The sequence below is a fragment of the Heterocephalus glaber genome, unplaced genomic scaffold (assembly GCF_053883595.1).
Source record: "Heterocephalus glaber isolate CG9 unplaced genomic scaffold, H.glaber_assembly_v1.0 deba00001773, whole genome shotgun sequence".
Classification (NCBI taxonomy): domain Eukaryota; kingdom Metazoa; phylum Chordata; class Mammalia; order Rodentia; family Bathyergidae; genus Heterocephalus; species Heterocephalus glaber.
In genome coordinates, this window is record NW_028258463.1 from 2,325,018 (window position 1) to 2,343,491 (window position 18,474).

The following is an 18,474-nucleotide window of genomic DNA, read 5'->3' on the forward strand; positions in this document are numbered from 1 at the left end:
AAAAAGTAAGAAACATCAGGAGCAGAAGGATTAAGCAGTCATGAGGCAGTCAATATCCTACATTCAAATAATGCTAACTTTGGGGAAAGCAGATGTGGGGGAAATAACAAGCACAGCCAACAGAATGTCGCTTATTGATTGTCCACTGAGAATAGAGCACTGCTTTGTGCAGTGAGATATGACACAGCCACAGAGGAGATGAGGACGGGAGGAAAGGCAATGATCTCAAAGTCAGAAAACCTGGGATCAGAGCTTGGCTTTTTCACTTACACTTAGAAATTTAAGCAACTCCCAAAACTCCTTAAGTTTTCACTTCCTTGTCTATAAAATAGACACAGCGTTATCTACCTCACAGGATGATTTTAAGGATAAAGTGAAATCATGGGTATAAAAGTTTTAGGACCATGGTAGGCACTCAGAAAGTACATCTGTGGATTCACTTTCCATTGTGTCCCCCTTCCATGTGGTCTCATGCCAGAAAGGAGTTAACTTTCAAATCAGCACAACCAAGCAACTGAGAATAATAATACTTTTTTTTTAAAAAAGGACTTATACTTTATTTGTTGGAAAATACTAGAGCATCTGATATATACTCTTGGTAAAATACACATACTCTCAGTAAAGCACAACTACTTTCATTTTCTTCTCGTGCTTCTCAGTCCACGTTCTATGAATCATCTTCCTTTGCTAAATCCCTTCCCTCATTTCTTCCCCCAGATCTTTTTTCTCTTCCCATTGTTTTCTCCAATTATTTTCATCATGAAAGTCTAGAAACTGGAACGTTTAGGAACTCACAGCTCAGCAATGTGGGCAAAAGACCAAATAGGAAGAGACAACATTCTTCCTTTGAGGAAAGGAGGAAACGCTGGGAGCATCTACATTCAAATACTTATTTTATCGTATTTGGAATAGTTGCTTTATCATATTTGTAACGGGACAGATTGAGAGCCAGCAACAGTCTGAGATCAAAAGATTAGTTAACTTTCCCAGGGAGTCTAGAGTCCAAGTTGGGAACAGATCTGCTATTTTCTGATTGGCTGGTCACAGACAGGTGATCAGGTCCCAGGTGTTTCCTAGAATGGTCAGCATCTTGTCCAGGAACTTGGTGAGCAGAGCAGGTGCTCTCCCCCTGCACCTGGTGTCTGCTCCATTACAAATCCTTTCTTAAAGGCACAGTCTTTTGTTCATGCAAATGTGTGTCTGCAGTTTTGCAGGAAGTACTCCAGCTCTGAACTTTATAAAAAGGTCACATTTTGCTAATGAAAAAAACTTTCCACTGTCTTCTGCTCCCACGACTTCAGATCTCTAGATTGACTCTAGTACCTCTTTTCTGCAAATATACTTGAGATTCCTCTCCAGAAACAGATGGAAAGGGACACCTCACTAAAAAAGTGTGGCAGGTGCTTACACGATACATTTATTCAAATCTGTCTCTTGTGTTTTGTTTCTGTCTTTTGAGGCTTGGTTTTACCTGGGAAAGTGAGATTCAGGAACAATGAGGCTAATTTAATTTGTGATCAGATTTGTTTAAATAAGCCACTTTCAGTTAATAGTCCTGCATTTCTGCGGAACACTGTGGGTCAAGGCACTTTATTCTATCCTATTTAAATTTGATCTTTTTTAAATCTCACTATTTTTTCTTGAGTAAATATCAGTGACATGGCTGCTTCTAAACCCAGGTAACCTTTCATATTTTTCCTGTACTGATCACTTCTCATCTTCTTGCAAGCCATTCTTCGTGTGTGAAAGGATATGCCAAGTTGTGCCTGTCATTCTGTTCAAAATCTGTCTCTTGATTTCCTTCTTTCTAGTAGTCTTTTCCCTAATTATCCCCATCTCACTGGGGTCACTTTTTATCTCTCCATATTCCTAAATTGACAGGATATGGCCAGGTGTCTGTTGATTCATCGTGTTGTTATTTTCAGGGTTTTTTAAAAACCAGATTAATGTGAATAACTATTTCTTGAGTGCCAACTACAGTATGTGTGTGGTTCTTAACATTTTTTAAGAAGCACAAACAAGAATAAGATCATCTCCATACTCCAGACATTTTAATCTGTTTCAGTTTTGGTTGTTTTACAAAAACTGGTGTTGGTCAAAAAATTCTTGACAGCCTTATTGTGACATAATTCATATACTACACAATTCACTCATTTAAAGTGTATTATTATTTTTTAAAGTGTATTATTAATGGCTTATAGGTCCCTTTCCATAATTTTACAACATTTTCATTAGCCCTCCAAAGAAACTGTACTTCTAAGCCGTCTTCTACCCCTCATCTCTTCCTTCTCCCTTTTCCTAGGCAACCACTACTCTGTTTTCTGTGTCTATAGATTTGCCTAGTCTGGATATTTTGTTTAAATATAACAGTCCAATCTGTATCTGGTTTCTTTAATTTAACACAATGTTTTCAAGGTTCATCCGTGTTTTAGCATGTATTAGTACTTCATTTCTTTCTTTTTTTAAGACAATTTTCGAGCAGTTTTAGGTTCACAGCAAAATTGAGAGGGAAGTACAGGGGTTTCCCATACACCTCTTGTTCCCACCCATATATAGCCTTTCCATTATCAACATCCCTCAATGGAGTGATACATTTATTACAACTGAAGTTTTTAAACCTTATGTTGTTTCATATGGCTAATTTTCATCTACTTTTTTTGTATGTGTGTGCCAGGGATCGAACCCAAGACCTTGTGCTTGGAAGGCAGGCATGGTGCCGCTGAACTAAATCCCCAGGCCAATTTTAATCTACTTTTATTAATTACTTCCTTTGTTACCTTTCCATTCCCCATTGATCATTCGGCTCAGGTGTCCCAAGTAACCAATTAATCATAGTCTTTCAACTCTTTTTTTCATTGTCCTACTTAATGGGGGGGGGCAGTGAAGTGTCTCTTTTAAAAGACTTGTACTACTTTAAAACTTGGGGAGAGGCAATCTGTGTACTGAAAAGATTCAGGACTTTAATGTTAGAATGCTAAATAGGAATTTTAGTTTTGCATTTGGCAAGTTTCTTAACCTCTAAAAGCCTCCTTATCTGTGAGAAAAATAACACGATGTCTATCTGGAAGAGTTACTGGCAAGACTAATGCAATCTTCAAGGAAAGCACCCCTCTAAATTCTGGCACTTGGAGGTGAAAAAAAGAGGAAACTAGAATCACAGGAGACAATTCTCTAGCTTTCCAATGCTTCATTACAAGCAAACACTGTGAAGAGGCGGGCCTAAAGTTTGCCTTTGAGTCTCAAGTTTGAGGAGTGGGAGTATGGACAGGGTAGGACATGGTGGTGATGCCTCAATTCCAGGAAGGATTTACTGAAAGGGTCAAGAAACTAATAATTTCATGCATTTTCCTCTTCCCTTCTTTTACAAGAGCGCCCTGACTCAAGTCTACTTTTTCATTTACTTGGAAGCAGGGACCAGAATTTTAGCTCAGTGTTTCTGCCGCCTGCATTGCAACCACAAGGACCTGAGTTCGATCCCTGGTACCAAAAAAAAAAAAGTTTGCTCATTTACTTGGAAGCTGCTTGGACTTTTTTTAAAATGGAAAATAACATAAAAGGGTACCTGCAGAGGATTCCACCTTTGGTGGTTCTCACTAAATCTCGGGTCTACATCATGCCGTAGACGGAGATTTCAACACCTTCATATGTCAGACAAGCAAAGATTTTAAAATCTGCTCTGGAACCTCTGGCAATGGGCAAAGTGATGAAAGAATAAATGAATGGAAGACTGGAGAAATAAATGACGAGGGATGAATGAATGACAGTCTAGACAAGAAGGCAGACAGGGATCCTTCTTTGCTGCTGTTTCCTCTACAATTTCATTTAAGAGCCTTGGTCTGTCTCCTATATAATTCATCTCCCCTTCCTCTGTCTCTGTTCACTCCATCTTGACGCTTCATTGAAAGCACCGCCCTTTCAGCGCTCCTCCCCTTTCCTCTGGCCCCGCCCCCCAGAGCGAGGCCCCGCCTCGCTGTCCCCCCTCCTCCTGAATGAATGGCCGTGCCCCTGCCTGCCGCTCCAGGCGCTGATTGGCCGCTCGGAGCGATGACGCGCCGCTGCTGCGGGCGGACGCAGGCGGGTGAGGCGGCTGGGCGGGGCGGGCGGGGAGGGGCCGAGTTGCGGGGCGGGGCTAGAGCTGCCGGGGGCGGAGGAGCCGGGAGGCGGGAGGCGGGAGGCGGGAGGCGGGAGGTGCCGGGGCCGTTTAAGCGGCCTCCCTCCCGCCCCCAGCCGCCGGGTCTGGCCCCGGCCCTGTCCCGACCCCCGGCGTGGCCCACTCCGGCCCTCCCGGGTAGAGCAGCTCTGCCGGGCTCGCAGGCGGCCGCCGGAGCAGCCCAAGCCCATGAGGGCCGCGCGCCCCGCCACCGGCGCTGACGAGACGGAGCTCCGGGGCCGCGCGGAGGAGCGGAGGATCAATGCGGTTCCAGAGTCGATTCCAGCGGTGAGGGAGCGCCGCGAGCCAGGAGCCGGTCCCGGGGCGCCTGTGCGAGCGTGGGGCCCGCTGCTCGCCCGGCCCGTCCCCGTGGGTCCCGGGGTTCCCGCCGGCTGCCCCGGGCGATCCCCCTCCTCGAGGAGCGCGCTGCGCACCCGGACCCCGCGCCTGCTTTTCCTTCTTGGCTCCCCCCCCCCCCCCGCCGGCTCGGTCCCCCGACCCCGACCCGGATCCAGGCGGGCCTCGTGCTAGATCTGAAGACCCGAGCTCCAGCTTAGCGCCGCCCCCGAGTCCTCGGACCTAAACCCTGGCCTCCATCCTTTCACCCCAGGGTTGGGGGGTCTCTCAGGGGTCGCTACAGCGCCCTGCGAGATCTGTCGTAAAGCAGGGGGCAAGATGGTCCGGGCCTTTTCGGTGCTTCTTCTGGGAACCGCCCTCGCAACGGGGAAACTGAGTCACGCACTTCCTGGCCCAGCCTTGCCTGAGGTGTAGGGGTCTCGCTAGGCTCAGGCTTAGAGTCCCAGGGCGGTGCTATTTTGGGCTTTGCCAAGGAGCAAGCTAGCATTCCGGTGGAGAGACCTGCTCTTGGGGCGCCTGGGTTAGGAAACCAAGCGGAGGAGGATCCTCGGAGGCGCCACCAGAAGGCCCGCAGGTCGAAGGAGAGCTGGTGGGAACCGCAGGACGGGTCCCCCAGGGCCTCGACCGCCTCCAGTTCTCTGCCCACCAGCGGTGGATGGAGGCTGCTGGCTGGGCTTCCCAGAGGAAGCTCTGCGCTTTTCTGTTCCACTTAAGTAGGTGAAAGTTCACCTCTCCTGTGTTTGTGGGAACTCTCCATCCCTTTGTCTGAACCAGGCGGATGTCTCACTTCCAGACCTTCACCACCAGCAGGCTTCCTGTTCGGGGGCGAGGAATTTGGAAGAAATGCATGAAATCTTCCGAGGGGGTTATTGTTGAGTTTTTTGACACTGCCTTTTATTTCAAAGTGCATATTTTTTTCTTTCCACTCCGTCTGCTTAACTGCCCACTCACTCACTATGTGTATCTCATTCCGCCTCCAGTCTCCAAAGGTGAAAGAGCCAACAGAAAGGTAGAGGCTTGGTGCTCCGAGCTGTCAGGGGGATCAGCCTGCAGACTTGGACTGACATCTGAATATTGCTCATCTTTGGGAGTGTTGAACGCCTGGCACTCTTCCTCAAGGAGGAAGTTCAGACCAGTACTGTTAAGGGAACCATGGCGTCCAGGGTTTAGAACCTGTTGTCAGGACTGAGACTGGAGGGTCTTAACGCAGAATGGAACATTCCGTCAGGCAGGATCAGTGAGGCTTTGTGCGTGCGGTTTGTTTGATTTGGTATTACTTGTCTGCACATCTGTGCTCTTCCTGTTTTTAGAGAACAGTGGCTATCTTGGGTGAAATTACCCCTTCCCTAGTTGATTGAGGGCCGGGGATTTAGCTCAGTGGTTTCGCCGCCTGCTGCGCAAGCTCAAGGACCCGAGTTCGATCCCCGGTACCAAAAAAAAAAAAGTTTTCATTTCTCTTCTACCCATTTGAATTCTTGTATGAAAAGAAAAAGCCTGCTTTATTGTTTTTGCACAAACATTAAAACAGTGCTAAAAGAAAGGGAAACAATTACCATCTCAGCCAATTGCACTGTCTTCTTTTTGCTGGACAGTAATCTCTCTAGTCCTTATTAGCACTATAGTAATGTGATTTGAGACTATCAGACATTTTCTTTGGGTGTAGCAAAGACTAATTTTCTCAGTGGCTGTACATTATTGCACTGCATGGATATTTACCAGTTTTTATTGGTGACATCTAGATCTAACCTGATTTTTGTTTGAAGATTTGCGTGATCCCATAATTTCTTATTTCTCTAAAATAGGTTAGATTGGAAAGCTATTTCTAAGCATCAATTTGATCTTGTAAATAAAGCCTGCAAATAAAAAGTAATAGGACGAGAAAGTCCTGACTTTTGTGGTTCACATGTTAAAATGTTGAAAATACTATTCTATACCTTGTCAGGCTGTGTTCATTACACACCCTTCTGAGCATTCACTGTAGTTGCAGGTAGGCAAATTACACAGACACTATTGGAAGAGACACACTGCCTTTGAACCGATGTGCTCTTTCCCCTCATGCGTGTATCAGTACTCGATTGAGGAGTACTTGATTGCAGTAAAAGCATTTTATTAGGCCATACTTTGTAGCTATGTCCAAATTACAAGAACACCTTGCTGGTGTGTTCATAATGGAAATTTGGTGGTTATTGTGGCTTTGGGTCAGCATCCAGAGTTCTGCCATTTTTATCGAGAAAAGCTGTAAAACAACCTGCTATCCTAAGTGGAGGGCTTTATACAATCAAAGCTTCTCAAGAAGCTTAGGGTGTGAAAAGTTCCACTGTGACACAGCATATTTTCTTTCTTTCTTTCTTTGTCCTTTTCACAGTTGAGTCTCCCAGGACACCTAAACACACATACACACATAAACAGTCATTCTTTCCTTTCACAGCATTTCTGCCTGATGATAATAACAGCAGCATTCATGAAAGCCTGTTTATGCCAGGACACTGGATTGGGTACCTGTGTATTACTCATCTTGTCCTTAACTGTAATCCTGAAAGATATAAATTTAATATCCATTTAATAGAAGAACAAGTTTAAAGAGTAACAGGCCTCTAGTCACACAGCTAGGACAGGGCAGGCTCAAGAGTTCAGTTTCACGTCTCCCTCTCCCACCCTGATTACTACTTCACCTTTTTTTTCTTCCTGCGGACACTATACCTCTGTGTTCAAGGGAAAGGATGCTGTCCCTCAGCTCCAGATGTATGACTGGTGGTTTGCTTTAAATTTGAATATATGGGAAAGCATCTAGTTTAAAACATTGGGAAGTCTTCCAGAGCTGTGTATTGTCTTTTTAGTGTGTTCTTAGAACAACTAATCATAGTTGTAGTCTCTTGGTGGGAGTCTACCAACATATAACATATTATATTACCCTTTAATATAATAATTGTCAAGTGTGCCACTGTTGGCACTGGACACTTCCTGAACTAGTATCTTGCTTAGTCCTAAAGGGGCACTAATAGTAAGGACCCGTGTACAGGGTAGCTTAAGTTGCAACATCAAGTAATGAAGGGCCCTTGGGATAGCTATTGACTTGGCCTTTGAGTTTTCTTATGAGATTCAGAGCCCTTGGACTCTAAGACAAAACCTGCTGAATCCCAGTAAAACTAAATTGACTGGAATAGCTCTCCGTTGAAATAGTTCAGCAGTCACTGGAATGTCTTTTTTGATTCATTCATTCATTCATTCATCAATTATTTACTAAGCTTCACCAATAAGCTGGGCATTGGGCTTGGTATTGGAAAGGAAATGGTGAACAAAACAGCCTTCATGGACTTCATATTACAGTGGGGAAGATGAAATACAAAAACAAGCTTAAAAAAAATTGTTACTAATTATGATAAGGATTCTGGTTGGACGGGGAGGGATGAAATCATAATTTAGCTAGGAGAGCCTGAGAAATCTCTGAGCAGGTGACTTTTGATCTAAGCTTGAATGGGTAAGAGGAGAGCTGAGGATGCTGGGGAAGAGGGCACTAGGCAGAAATAAACAGCTTGCGCCTTGACATAGGTAAGACCTTGACTTGTAGACTGAGCAGAAAGGAGGTGGCATAGCTGGAGGATAGGGGAGAGGAAGGTGGCATCCTGAAGAATAGTGAGAGCCAGCCCACTAAGGGTGTGTGGGCCATGGATGGGGCACAGTGCTTCCTTAAGCACTGTGGGCTAGGGCTGTGTGAGGTGCTGTGTGTGGCAGGGGGTTGTTTCTGATACTGACCATTGCTTGTGCATACTAGGCAAGTGCTCTACTACTGAGCTATACCACCAGCCCATTTTTATTTTATTTGAAATTTTGAAATTTTGAGATGGTCTGATTTTCCCAGGGTGGTCTTGAACTTAGGATCTTCCTGCTTGAGCCTCTGATTAGAGGTTTTACAGGTAAGTGCTACCATGCCTGGCATGAGCTGGTTTTAATAGACTCTTGGAGCTGTATAAAGAAGAGAGTCTGCACGGGGACAAAGCCCCAAAGCCAGTTAAGAGGTTCTATCTTCACAGAATTGAGATGTTGGCATCTTGATCTGAAGTAGGAACTGTGGAGTAAAGAGCAACAGACTGATTTGGAAGCTAGGGTCGAAAATACTTGCACTAGGGGAAAGAAGAACACAGAGGAATCAAGGAGCAGCGCAGGATTTGGTCTGATCGTAGCCTCTGCGGCCTGTTGGTGGGTTACTTAGGCTCATCCTAACTGCTGGACGCTAGGCAAGGGGGACACAGAGAGAATGTTGAAAGTGAGGTGAATGAACAAACCCTGTCTACCTAATAGCTTTATTAAGCACGGTTTCTATTCCCAGGACTGAATCACTTTTGTTTAGGTCCTCTACGGCAAGCTGGTTACCCTTTTCGGAGCACTAGGTAGCCACTAGGTTACTCCACCTGAAGTGGAGATGACTTCCATAAATAGCATGTGAACTTTTCCCTTTTTTTGCGGGGTGGGAGGGACTTTAGGCTCCTGTGTGGGAGTTTATTTGCATTTTACATCTGCTCTTCCATTTCGGTCTTAGAAGAGATTTCTTCAGAAAGCTGTGGAGGAGGCTTGATTGCACGCTGGCAGATCAGAGAGAAATGGAAAAATTGCGTTATAATTTCCCAGAAGAACAGTTATGCTGTCTATCCCACTGAGCCCCAGACATTAAAATGTTGCGGGATAGTTGCTGTCACCTTTCTTTATGGCCCAAGTCTTGCACCATCCATCAAGAGACACTGCCTTAAGTCACTAGAATGGGCCGTTTTTGTTTTTTTGTTTTTTGACAACTTCTTACTTTGTTTAACCTAAATTGGTTCAGGTGGGCAGTGACTAAGCTGCCAGAAACCCAACCAACCAGCTTCTTCGCTTGCGGGAGAAAATGTGAAAGTCTGTCCCTGTTGCTGTGTAATGGCCTGGCTATTTTTAGATTGGCCTGCCAGAGATATAAATTGCTATTTTAGTCTGCAGCCTGGTAGTGGGTAGAGAAATCCTCCTTACTGTATCCTCCACAGAGCACTTTGAGTTTAATCCAGCTTCAACCATTTTTGGAGACTCACCCTTTACTCTGACATTCCCGCTAGGCTATGCTGTCCATAGGATTGTTGTTATGTCTCAAGGTATCGATTTGGTCGATCCTTCAGTGCTTGGAGCACTTATAAAGCATTCTTCCCAAGAGGGTAATTATTTTTCTTTTTACTAATAAGGACTGTATAGCAACATTCTCATCCCTTAGGAAATTAGTGAAATTATTTAGAAGATTATCAAGGGAGAAAGGATGATGCTTAAAATTATTTATCTATGTACAAAAATAACTTGGATAAATTCAGAAGCTGCTAGCTGCATATTTCTCTAGACAGTTTCAAGTCATTTGTTGGATTACACTCAGTAAATAGTTATTTTTTTCTTATTTTATTTTGGTTATCTAAGCCATTGGTAGCCCCAGAGAAATATCTTCACTGTCCCAAATTTATCCTGTAGATATTCCACCCAAACCATTTATGGGGTTAACAAGCACTGCCATTTACTTCTTATTTATTTGATCGAAGGATAACAGCCCCTTCTTAATCAGGGAGGTAGTGTTAGCCTTACGCTCATAAACCTGGGTTTGTTCAGAATTGCTCGTTTGTGGGTTTTAGCCAACTTTGGGCAGCACAGCTCTGCCATTTTGTCGGCCTGGTACTATTGCCCATCATATCAGTAAATAGTGTGTGACTAATCGAGAAATCATCAGTAGTAAAAAGCACCCCCCTCCTCCAAATCAGTTTGAGCAAAAGGATAATTTATTGTGCAAAGTCTGCTGACAGGATGGCCGCTGGAGACCTGAGTGCTGTCAAGGTTCTTTAACCTGTTTGTTTCTCTGCATCTGCTTCTTTGCTCTTTTATTTAGACAGCTGCTTTTCTGCACCTCCTTAGAGCAGTCAGACTGATCCAGAATCCCCCAGGAGACCCAGTGTGGGTGTGAGTGTGGGTATGCAATGGGGGAGGCATTCTCACCTGAAATAAGACTGCTGCCGTTTCGTTTAATCCTGTGGCATTCAGGTTTCCATTCTGTTGCTGACTAGGAAAAAGTTAGCCCCAGGGAAAGTATGGAATATGGGCATGGGCCTGTGTATGGGACAGGTGTTGATATTTCAATACAGACATTCATTTGTGTGTACATGGGAAACTTATAGACACAATATCAGCCTCTCATACATGTTTGATTTCTGAAGCAAACCCTTTTAATTCAGGAAGAATGAAAGTGAAAATATACCTCCTTGCTTAGGTGGCCTAGAGGTAGCCAGGTATCACGGTAGTGGTGTGGTGCTGGAACAGGTAATACAGTATAGGGAAACTAGTCGGACAGGCCTCTTCATCATGGACATTGATTTTTAATATCTGCATAAGTAAAGCTTTATGCATTCTGAGAGAGAAAATGGAAACCTTTCAAGCGCAGTGTATACCTTTTTCGTTTAATGACAGTGGCTAATGTGCAGAAGAATTCCCTTTTTTAATCTGTTAAGATATAAAGGCTAGGATGTAGCTCAGTGGTAGAGCATGTGCCTAGCACATGCAAGGCCATGGGTTCAGTCCCCAGCACTGTACACACATAAAAAGGATTTCAGATTTGGTTGTGGCTTTTTTTTTTTATTTGTTTCTTTCTTTTTATGATTGCACGGGTACCAGTGAAATAATCGGATATAGTTTTTGATTGCTTTTGGGTGGTGTAAGGTTATCTTTTGAGTAAATGGAAACAATACTTTATCTAATAAAGCAGAACATTTATTTTGCTTTAGAACCATTGCTGCTGACCCAGTCTATAACTTTTTAATGGCTTTAGTTTTCTTCTGGTAAGGAGATATTTTCAGTAGTGACCCCTTTATTTAGAAAAGACCAAACAACCATTGCAGGCTTCTGCATTGTTCTTCACAGGCTTTAAGCATTTCTCACATGATGGCTTTTTGTTTCTGCAGTTTCATGAACCACCGGGCCCCAGCTAATGGCCGCTACAAACCAACTTGTTATGAACATGCTGCTAACTGTTACACACATGCAGTGAGTATAAGTTTTCTGCTATTGCTGTTCTTCCCACAGGGATTCAGCAGGAGGAAGGGGTTATTGTCTCCAGGGTCCTCAGCACAATTAGTTGGTGACCTTAGCTACCAGACCCAGTGGTGGTCCTGTCAACAGGAGTGGTGAACATGTCGAATGCTTTGTGTTCTGACCTGCTCTGTTCTGTCCTGGGCTTGCCTTCCACAAACAAGTCTCCTTTAAAAGAGTACAAAGACCTGTGTACCCTGGATATAAGACAACAAGAGAAACTTGTTTATGAAGATTGTTACCCCTCAAATGAAATAACTATCCACTGTGCATTTGGCAAGGAGAGTTCACAATTGGTTGAAAAAGATGTTTTTTTGCTAGGTGAACTTCTGAAATAGGAAACTACGTCCTCTCACCCTCACAGTAGCCCTTGCTTCTTGGAACATGTTATTCCATATTACCAAATAAAATGGTTTTTTGTTGTTGTTGTTGTTTTTTATTAAATTCTTTCATTGGTACATTGTAGGTATACAAGACAATTACATTTCTCATTGGAATTGTACCTTTACATAATGCATCTTGGTTCCCATTTTTTCCCCATTCCCAGCCCTCCCTTCACCCCCTCCACCCTTCCCTATTTACAAAGACTTTATTTCCATTTTTTTCCATTTCTCATCATTTTTTTCCTTTCCCTTCTTTCCTTTCCCCTGCCCCTCCCACTACCCCTACCCCTTTGGACCTTTTCTTCCTGTTTTACATTATCGATTATTCATTCTAATCACTGGTACATTTTAGGTATACAATATAATGACATTCATCATTGGAAATTTGCACCTTTACATAATCTCTCTTGGTTCTTATTTTTCACCCTTGCCCAGCCCTCCCTTCAACCCCTCCAGTCCTCCCTATTTACAAAGATTTTGTTCCCATTTTTCCATTTTCTCATATTAATCCCATTCCCTTCTGTTGCTATTCCACTGCTGGGGATCTTCCCCAAATAAAATGTTGATATGATCCCTAAGCTCTTGATGAGTTTCTTCTTATAAAAGCAAAACATGCTCATGATAAGAAATTTGAAAAATACTGGCAAATATGTAAGCAAACAGAATGACCCAGAAATAGACTGGTAACACTTTGGTACATTTCTTCCTTTTGTGTGTATAGTATTTGTCTATATATTATTATTATTCATAGGGTTCCTATTAATGTCACATAATTGGCATTTTTTTCTTACATGATCATAAATTCCACTTTGGTTTTATTATTTTCTTGAAAGTTACATTGTGTGAGACTTCTGAGAAGAAAATGGTGGCTGAGATATAGTCTGGAAACAATAGAGAAGACAATTTATTCCATTAGTGGCAAGTGTTTAGAAGAAGCCAGTGTGGTTACCATGGATAGTATTGGTGCAGTATAATGATTTGGATATTGAGATACGCAGCTCACGTTTAGGAATAATATTTGTTTAGGATGGACCCAAATAATCTTGGTATCTTCACAGGTTAAGGAACACTTTTATAAACAAATTCAGGAAAAGCTGATCATGCTAATTTTTTAGAACAGAAAATATAGTCTTATTAAACTATATCCCAGATTTTTGGATTTTAGGCACCAAAATTGGTTCATCATTATTTCATTTAAAAGAAGATACTTTAACATAAATAAAATAGAAAGGACATAGTTTCAAAACATTTTCTTAAATCAAATGGGTTTTGTTGTATAAGAAAGTTACATTATTTTCCTTGCTGTTCTCATTTTGTTCTGGGCCAATGAAAACTTTGGCATCAAGAGAGTTGTACCTGTCCCATCAGGGTAATTTAATATTCCATTGCAAGAGGGCAAAAGAGATGTTGGGGACCAAAAAAAGAAAATCGTGATGCTAAAATTTTCATTCTTTTCCAGGTATACATATTTTAATATTTAATAGAGTAGTCTATTTCTCCTGGGGAATTTCTGTATTATAAAATGTTTACTTGTCACAGTCATACTCACGGCTAGACATTGAATTTGTGTCCATATGTACTCTTTATGTATAGTACAGATAGCAAAATTTTTCTTAAAATTTCTGGTTTCTTGAATGGGTGGGCCTTGGGAATGGGTTATTCTTGCTTACTTAAAAGGTACTACTAAAAATTAAATAATCCCCAAATGCTTTTACTCTGAAAATAGCTCCCAAACTGGTGGAATGAAGAGATCCAAACTAATGAGCAGAACATATCTTAGATAATTGATATTGTGTGTGTGTGTGTGTGTGTGTGTGTGTGTATGTGTGTGTTGGGGGTGTTGTATACATTGTATTACTCATTGATTTATTCCTTTATTCTTCCGGAAATATTGGAATTTCAGTAGCTGGTGGGGGCAATAGGACAGAATATTTTTAAATGAGGATCTCACTGGGAAATCTGAATAGATGCTTCATATTTGATTATTTGAAATACCTACTCGAAATCAGGTTAGAGAGTAGACTGAAATGTGCCCTTATTTAATGAAATCAGAATAAAAAACATCTGTTTTGCAACAGTTGAGAAATGTTGCGTCTTTGCCTGTTTGCGTGTCTGTTGATTGGCACTCCTGTGGGCCGCGAACAGCAGTGCTCACTTCCAGTCCTCCAACTAACAGCTTCATCTGGCTCTCAGGATGATTCAAGGCAAATATTTGTTTCAAAATTGTTTTGTTCGTATTGTAAACCTCTATATATTTAGGAAAAAAACAACTCTCTTTTCCATAAAAGCCAGGATATTCATTTCTCTTTACCTTTCACTCAGTTCCTCATTGTTCCGGCCATTGTGGGCAGCGCTCTCCTCCATCGGCTGTCTGATGACTGCTGGGAAAAGATAACAGCTTGGATTTATGGAATGGGTCTCTGTGCCCTCTTCATCGTTTCCACAGTGTTTCACATTGTGTCATGGAAAAAGAGCCACTTAAGGTACAGTGGATGGCATGCTGTTTCGACAGATCAAAATAGGTGGCTCAGTGTTAACCTCCCAAACTGATATATTTCAGTCAGGTGGGGCAAAGGATGGACATTTTCCTGCCGTTAGGCTTTAGTGCTATCCCATAATTCAGGATATTTTCTTTGGGTTAGACAGAGTTTGAGGACTCCTCTTCCCATATGCATCTAGGAAAGCAGGCCTCTCTAAGTAGCCAGAAGCCAATACTTTAGTGGTTTCCCAGGATTTAAAATTTGAAATCTTGAGAGCAGTTTTCTGATTCTCTCAAGCATACTAAGGATAAGAGAGCAGTAACTGTGGATTAGTGGCAAAGTGCACTGAACTTGGAGCTAGCAAGTGGCCTTTGCATCTCTGTCCTGCTGCTTAACCTTGGCTTCCTGGAACTTCACTTTCTTTATCACAAAAATGAGGATTGTAATATCTGACTCACAGGATCATTGTGATAGATAAGATAATGTATGTGAAAATGATCTGAAAATTATGGAAGACTAGGATTATGTGATACAAGGAGGTGAACTACAGTTTGGGTTTACTGTTTTGTGAAGCTGAACTTTCAGAATGAAGTTCTGTATCTGTTATTCAAACAAATTAATATATTTTGTAATTGTCAGGCACTTTCCAAACGATACTGTGGCCCTTGGCCTACCAATAGGGAGGATGTAAAAGCATTCCTCTTCCATGTGAAGGATTCATTTGGGAGAGTACAGAGGAAGCCTCACACCATTTGGTGGGAATGGGTTGCATGTGAAATAGATTCTGCAGTGACTTACTAGATTAAAGGCAAAAGGGTGAAAGTTCTCAAAAAAGGAGGATTCAGAGCCAAATAATCATGACTTAAAGTAATACTCGAAAATATCTTTTGCATTTATAAAGTGTCCAAAAATAATCAGACAATCTCATTTTTAAAAGATATGCTTAATTTACAACCAGGATGTGGGATTTATGAGATGAATACTGGTTTCATCATATGTAGAATCATGGAGTTTTAGAGCTAGACTGGTACTTAGAGATCATACAGTCCAAACTCTTGACTTTTAGTTGAGGAAACTGTAGCTCAGACAAATGCCTGCCTTGCCTAAGTCAGTGATACGAGCGGTATTGGATCCTCCCAGGACCTCTGGCTCCAGCCCTGTGTTTCCTTTCTACCTTATCTTTCATAATACTACATGTAATTTGTAGTCAGCTCCCCTTTGCTATAAGGTGACAGTTCCCTGGGCTTAAAATAAAACCACAGCATTGAATCACAAGGGCACCTTGGGACACACAAGAGGACCTCAGGAGTACCTGTCCTGGCTCCTCAGGGCATACGGTCACAGAGGCCAGAGGCCAGCCAGGAAGCGGAGCACTTCATTATCTTCTTGGCACAAGATGACGCTTGTGGTAGCCTCAGCGGACTCGGCTTTGATGTCTAGATTTCTGAATCAATAAAGAGTTGTAGATGCCTAGTTCAGTATTCAGGGCCTCCCTGCCAGGAGCTGGAGAAGGTGTAATAGAAACCAGACTCTGCTCAACCTTGAAATAGCATTTCTAGAATGGTAAGCCACATGTAGATTTTTGTTCTGCCTTAGCTTTTTAAGTATTCAAATAAAACCTCAATTTAAGTCGAAAAAAGGAAATGGCATTTATTATCTACTAGATACTGTGCTAAATACATAGTCCACACTATCACATTTAATGTTCCACCTGCTCTTGAGAAAGATTTCCATTTTACTTGTAAAGAAAATGAGAGTCTGTCAGGTGTGTGGCAGATCTTCAGTAAAATTCTAAGTCTGTGTGTTCTGACACTGTCTAACAATTGAGAAAGAATTACAAAAGCCTCAAAGCTTGCTAGAAATCACAGTCATTCCCGGAGTTTAAAAAAAGAAGAAGCAATTTCTCCTCTTTTCTCTACTTTCTGTCCCATCTTCAGTCCCTTGTTATAGAATCTTCTAGGCTGGAGTCCCTGGTTACATTTTATAAGCTCCCCAGATGATTGTAATATGTAGTCATTTGAGAAGCACTGATGTACTGTTTGCTTCTTTAGACATATGGGATCAGTTGTTATCTAGGAGTAAGTTGTAGCTTCTGACTAGTAGATTAAAACTATTTTTTCTTACAAATGTATTTTTCGCTTCACTAACACAAGTCCTCATCAGTCTGCTTTGGCCAACAATGTGTGTGTGTGTGTGTGTGTGTGTGTGTGTGTGTGTGTGTTTATGATGGGGCAAAGCCTGATAGCTGTAGCTCTATCAAATCATAGCTGTGACCCTTTGGAGAGTGAAAATAGGCGAGACAATGCTATGCATTTGTACTTTTTAATCACATGAGTAAGGGGCAATTCTGACTAGCCTTTTTTTTTTGAAGCAACCTCAGAGACAGAGACATATCTTTCTTTTTTTTTTTTTTATTTTATTTTATGAGACATAGCTTTCTACATAGACTTCCTGACTTTTTGACGTCAGAAGAAGGGAGTTGCTTACAAACCCGAGTGTACCCTCTTGCAGCAAATGCACCTTCTTGTTTATTTTTGTTATCATTATTTTTAAATTACTGAATTTCTTTTATTAAAACCTATTGTCTGCATGAGGGTATTTATAGTAAAAGAGTCTTTAAAGACATTCTGCAAAGACTTGTGGAATGTGACCTTGCTTAGGGCTTGTTTACTGAGAATGGGGACTTTGCATCCTGCACTGCGATAGAAGCTCAGGGATGATCTCCCCTTAAGGGATTTTGACCTTCTGTTAGGTAGGCTGCAAAAGAAATGGAAACTATCAAAAACGATGGGTTGTGCTTGCTTTAACCACTCTAAGCTTCCTAACTATGAGAATATCTGTTGTGCGTACAATCTAAAAAATAATATAAAGCATTTACCTGTGGCTTCATATCATTTAAAAAGAACACAATCTGGCTTTGAAGGGCGAGTTACAAATGCCACGATAAACTAGAACAGGAATGGAAATTGCAGCATTGCGGACTGATAACTCATACTTCTGAAAACAATCTGTAATAATTTATCTAACTTGTTTTCTTCCCCCCTCTCTAGGACAGTGGAACATTGTTTTCACATGTGTGATAGAATGGTTATCTATTTTTTCATTGCTGCTTCTTACGCTCCATGGTAAGATAAAATGTTTCTGTCCTTGAAGAACGCATTTCTATTGTTAGGATTCCTTCTTCCTCGTTCCTTCCTTCCTTCCCTGCTCTCTTGTCCCTGCCCCAGGCCTCATGCATGCAACCACCCCTCGCTCCCAAACACATACTTGCATGCATTTTTTTACCAGTGTGATTTACTTGGGTCACAAGAAAGGAACAAGGGACAGAAGGGAAAAACACTGCTTGGAGTAAATATCTGGGCATTGGATTGTTTAAGAAGAAACACTATTAACTTGGGTTTAGATCTCATGCTTCTTTTGAAACATATAAGCTTTGTCCCTCCAACCCTCAGTATTCTCTCCATGCATACCTGCTTTTCAGAATAGTTAGAAATTGGGGAAATGCTGTAAATGTATACAGAATGAAGAAAATAAGCTTCCTTTGGGAATTTATACTGTTTGTCTTCTCTGTTTATAGTACAGTAGCTACTATGCACTGGCACATTTCTATTGATTTTGCTGAGTTAGGCTAACTAATCAAATCTGTTAACCTAGCATTCTGCTTAGTTTCCTTTGTCTTACTGCCTGCCCTTTTGGTACAGAGCGAATATAATCTTTTGTTGAACTGAAACCTATGACTAAAGATACATTAATTTTCCTCTATCAAGACATGGTCCGGTTTGAAACCCTCAGAAGTTTGTGTTATGTCATCACCTGCTGTAGTCCTTGAAAACAGCAGGCCTCTAGATTCTGGGAAAGCAGCCTCATTCAAAAGAAACATAATTATCTGTTAGAATAAAAAGTAAGTGCTAGCTCTCCTCAGTACCTCTGACTAAATTATAGGTCTGATTCATATTGGAGCAAAAATGCTTGAAGACTTTTGTGAAGTACACTTCAATTTAAAATAAGCAAATAAGTAATAAAA

The 18,474-nt window shown here is 41.9% G+C and overlaps 1 protein-coding gene across 2 annotated transcripts in view; it reads left to right on the forward strand.

The window, feature by feature from the left end:
* Positions 1-4,149: 4,149 nt before the first annotated feature.
* The window catches only part of Mmd (monocyte to macrophage differentiation associated), a 28,993-nt gene continuing 14,668 nt past the window's right edge, over positions 4,150-18,474 (forward strand). Inside the window, exons 1-4 of one of the 2 annotated variants that reach the window (XM_004859781.3) lie at positions 4,150-4,438; positions 11,461-11,542; positions 14,293-14,453; positions 17,501-17,575. In XM_004859781.3, coding sequence (XP_004859838.1) covers positions 4,413-4,438; positions 11,461-11,542; positions 14,293-14,453; positions 17,501-17,575 — 344 coding nt within the window. In that variant the 5' untranslated portion in view covers positions 4,150-4,412. Of the gene's footprint in view, positions 4,483-11,460; positions 11,543-14,292; positions 14,454-17,500; positions 17,576-18,474 lie in introns of both variants that reach the window. The other variant, XM_087202616.1, reaches the window with a different exon arrangement.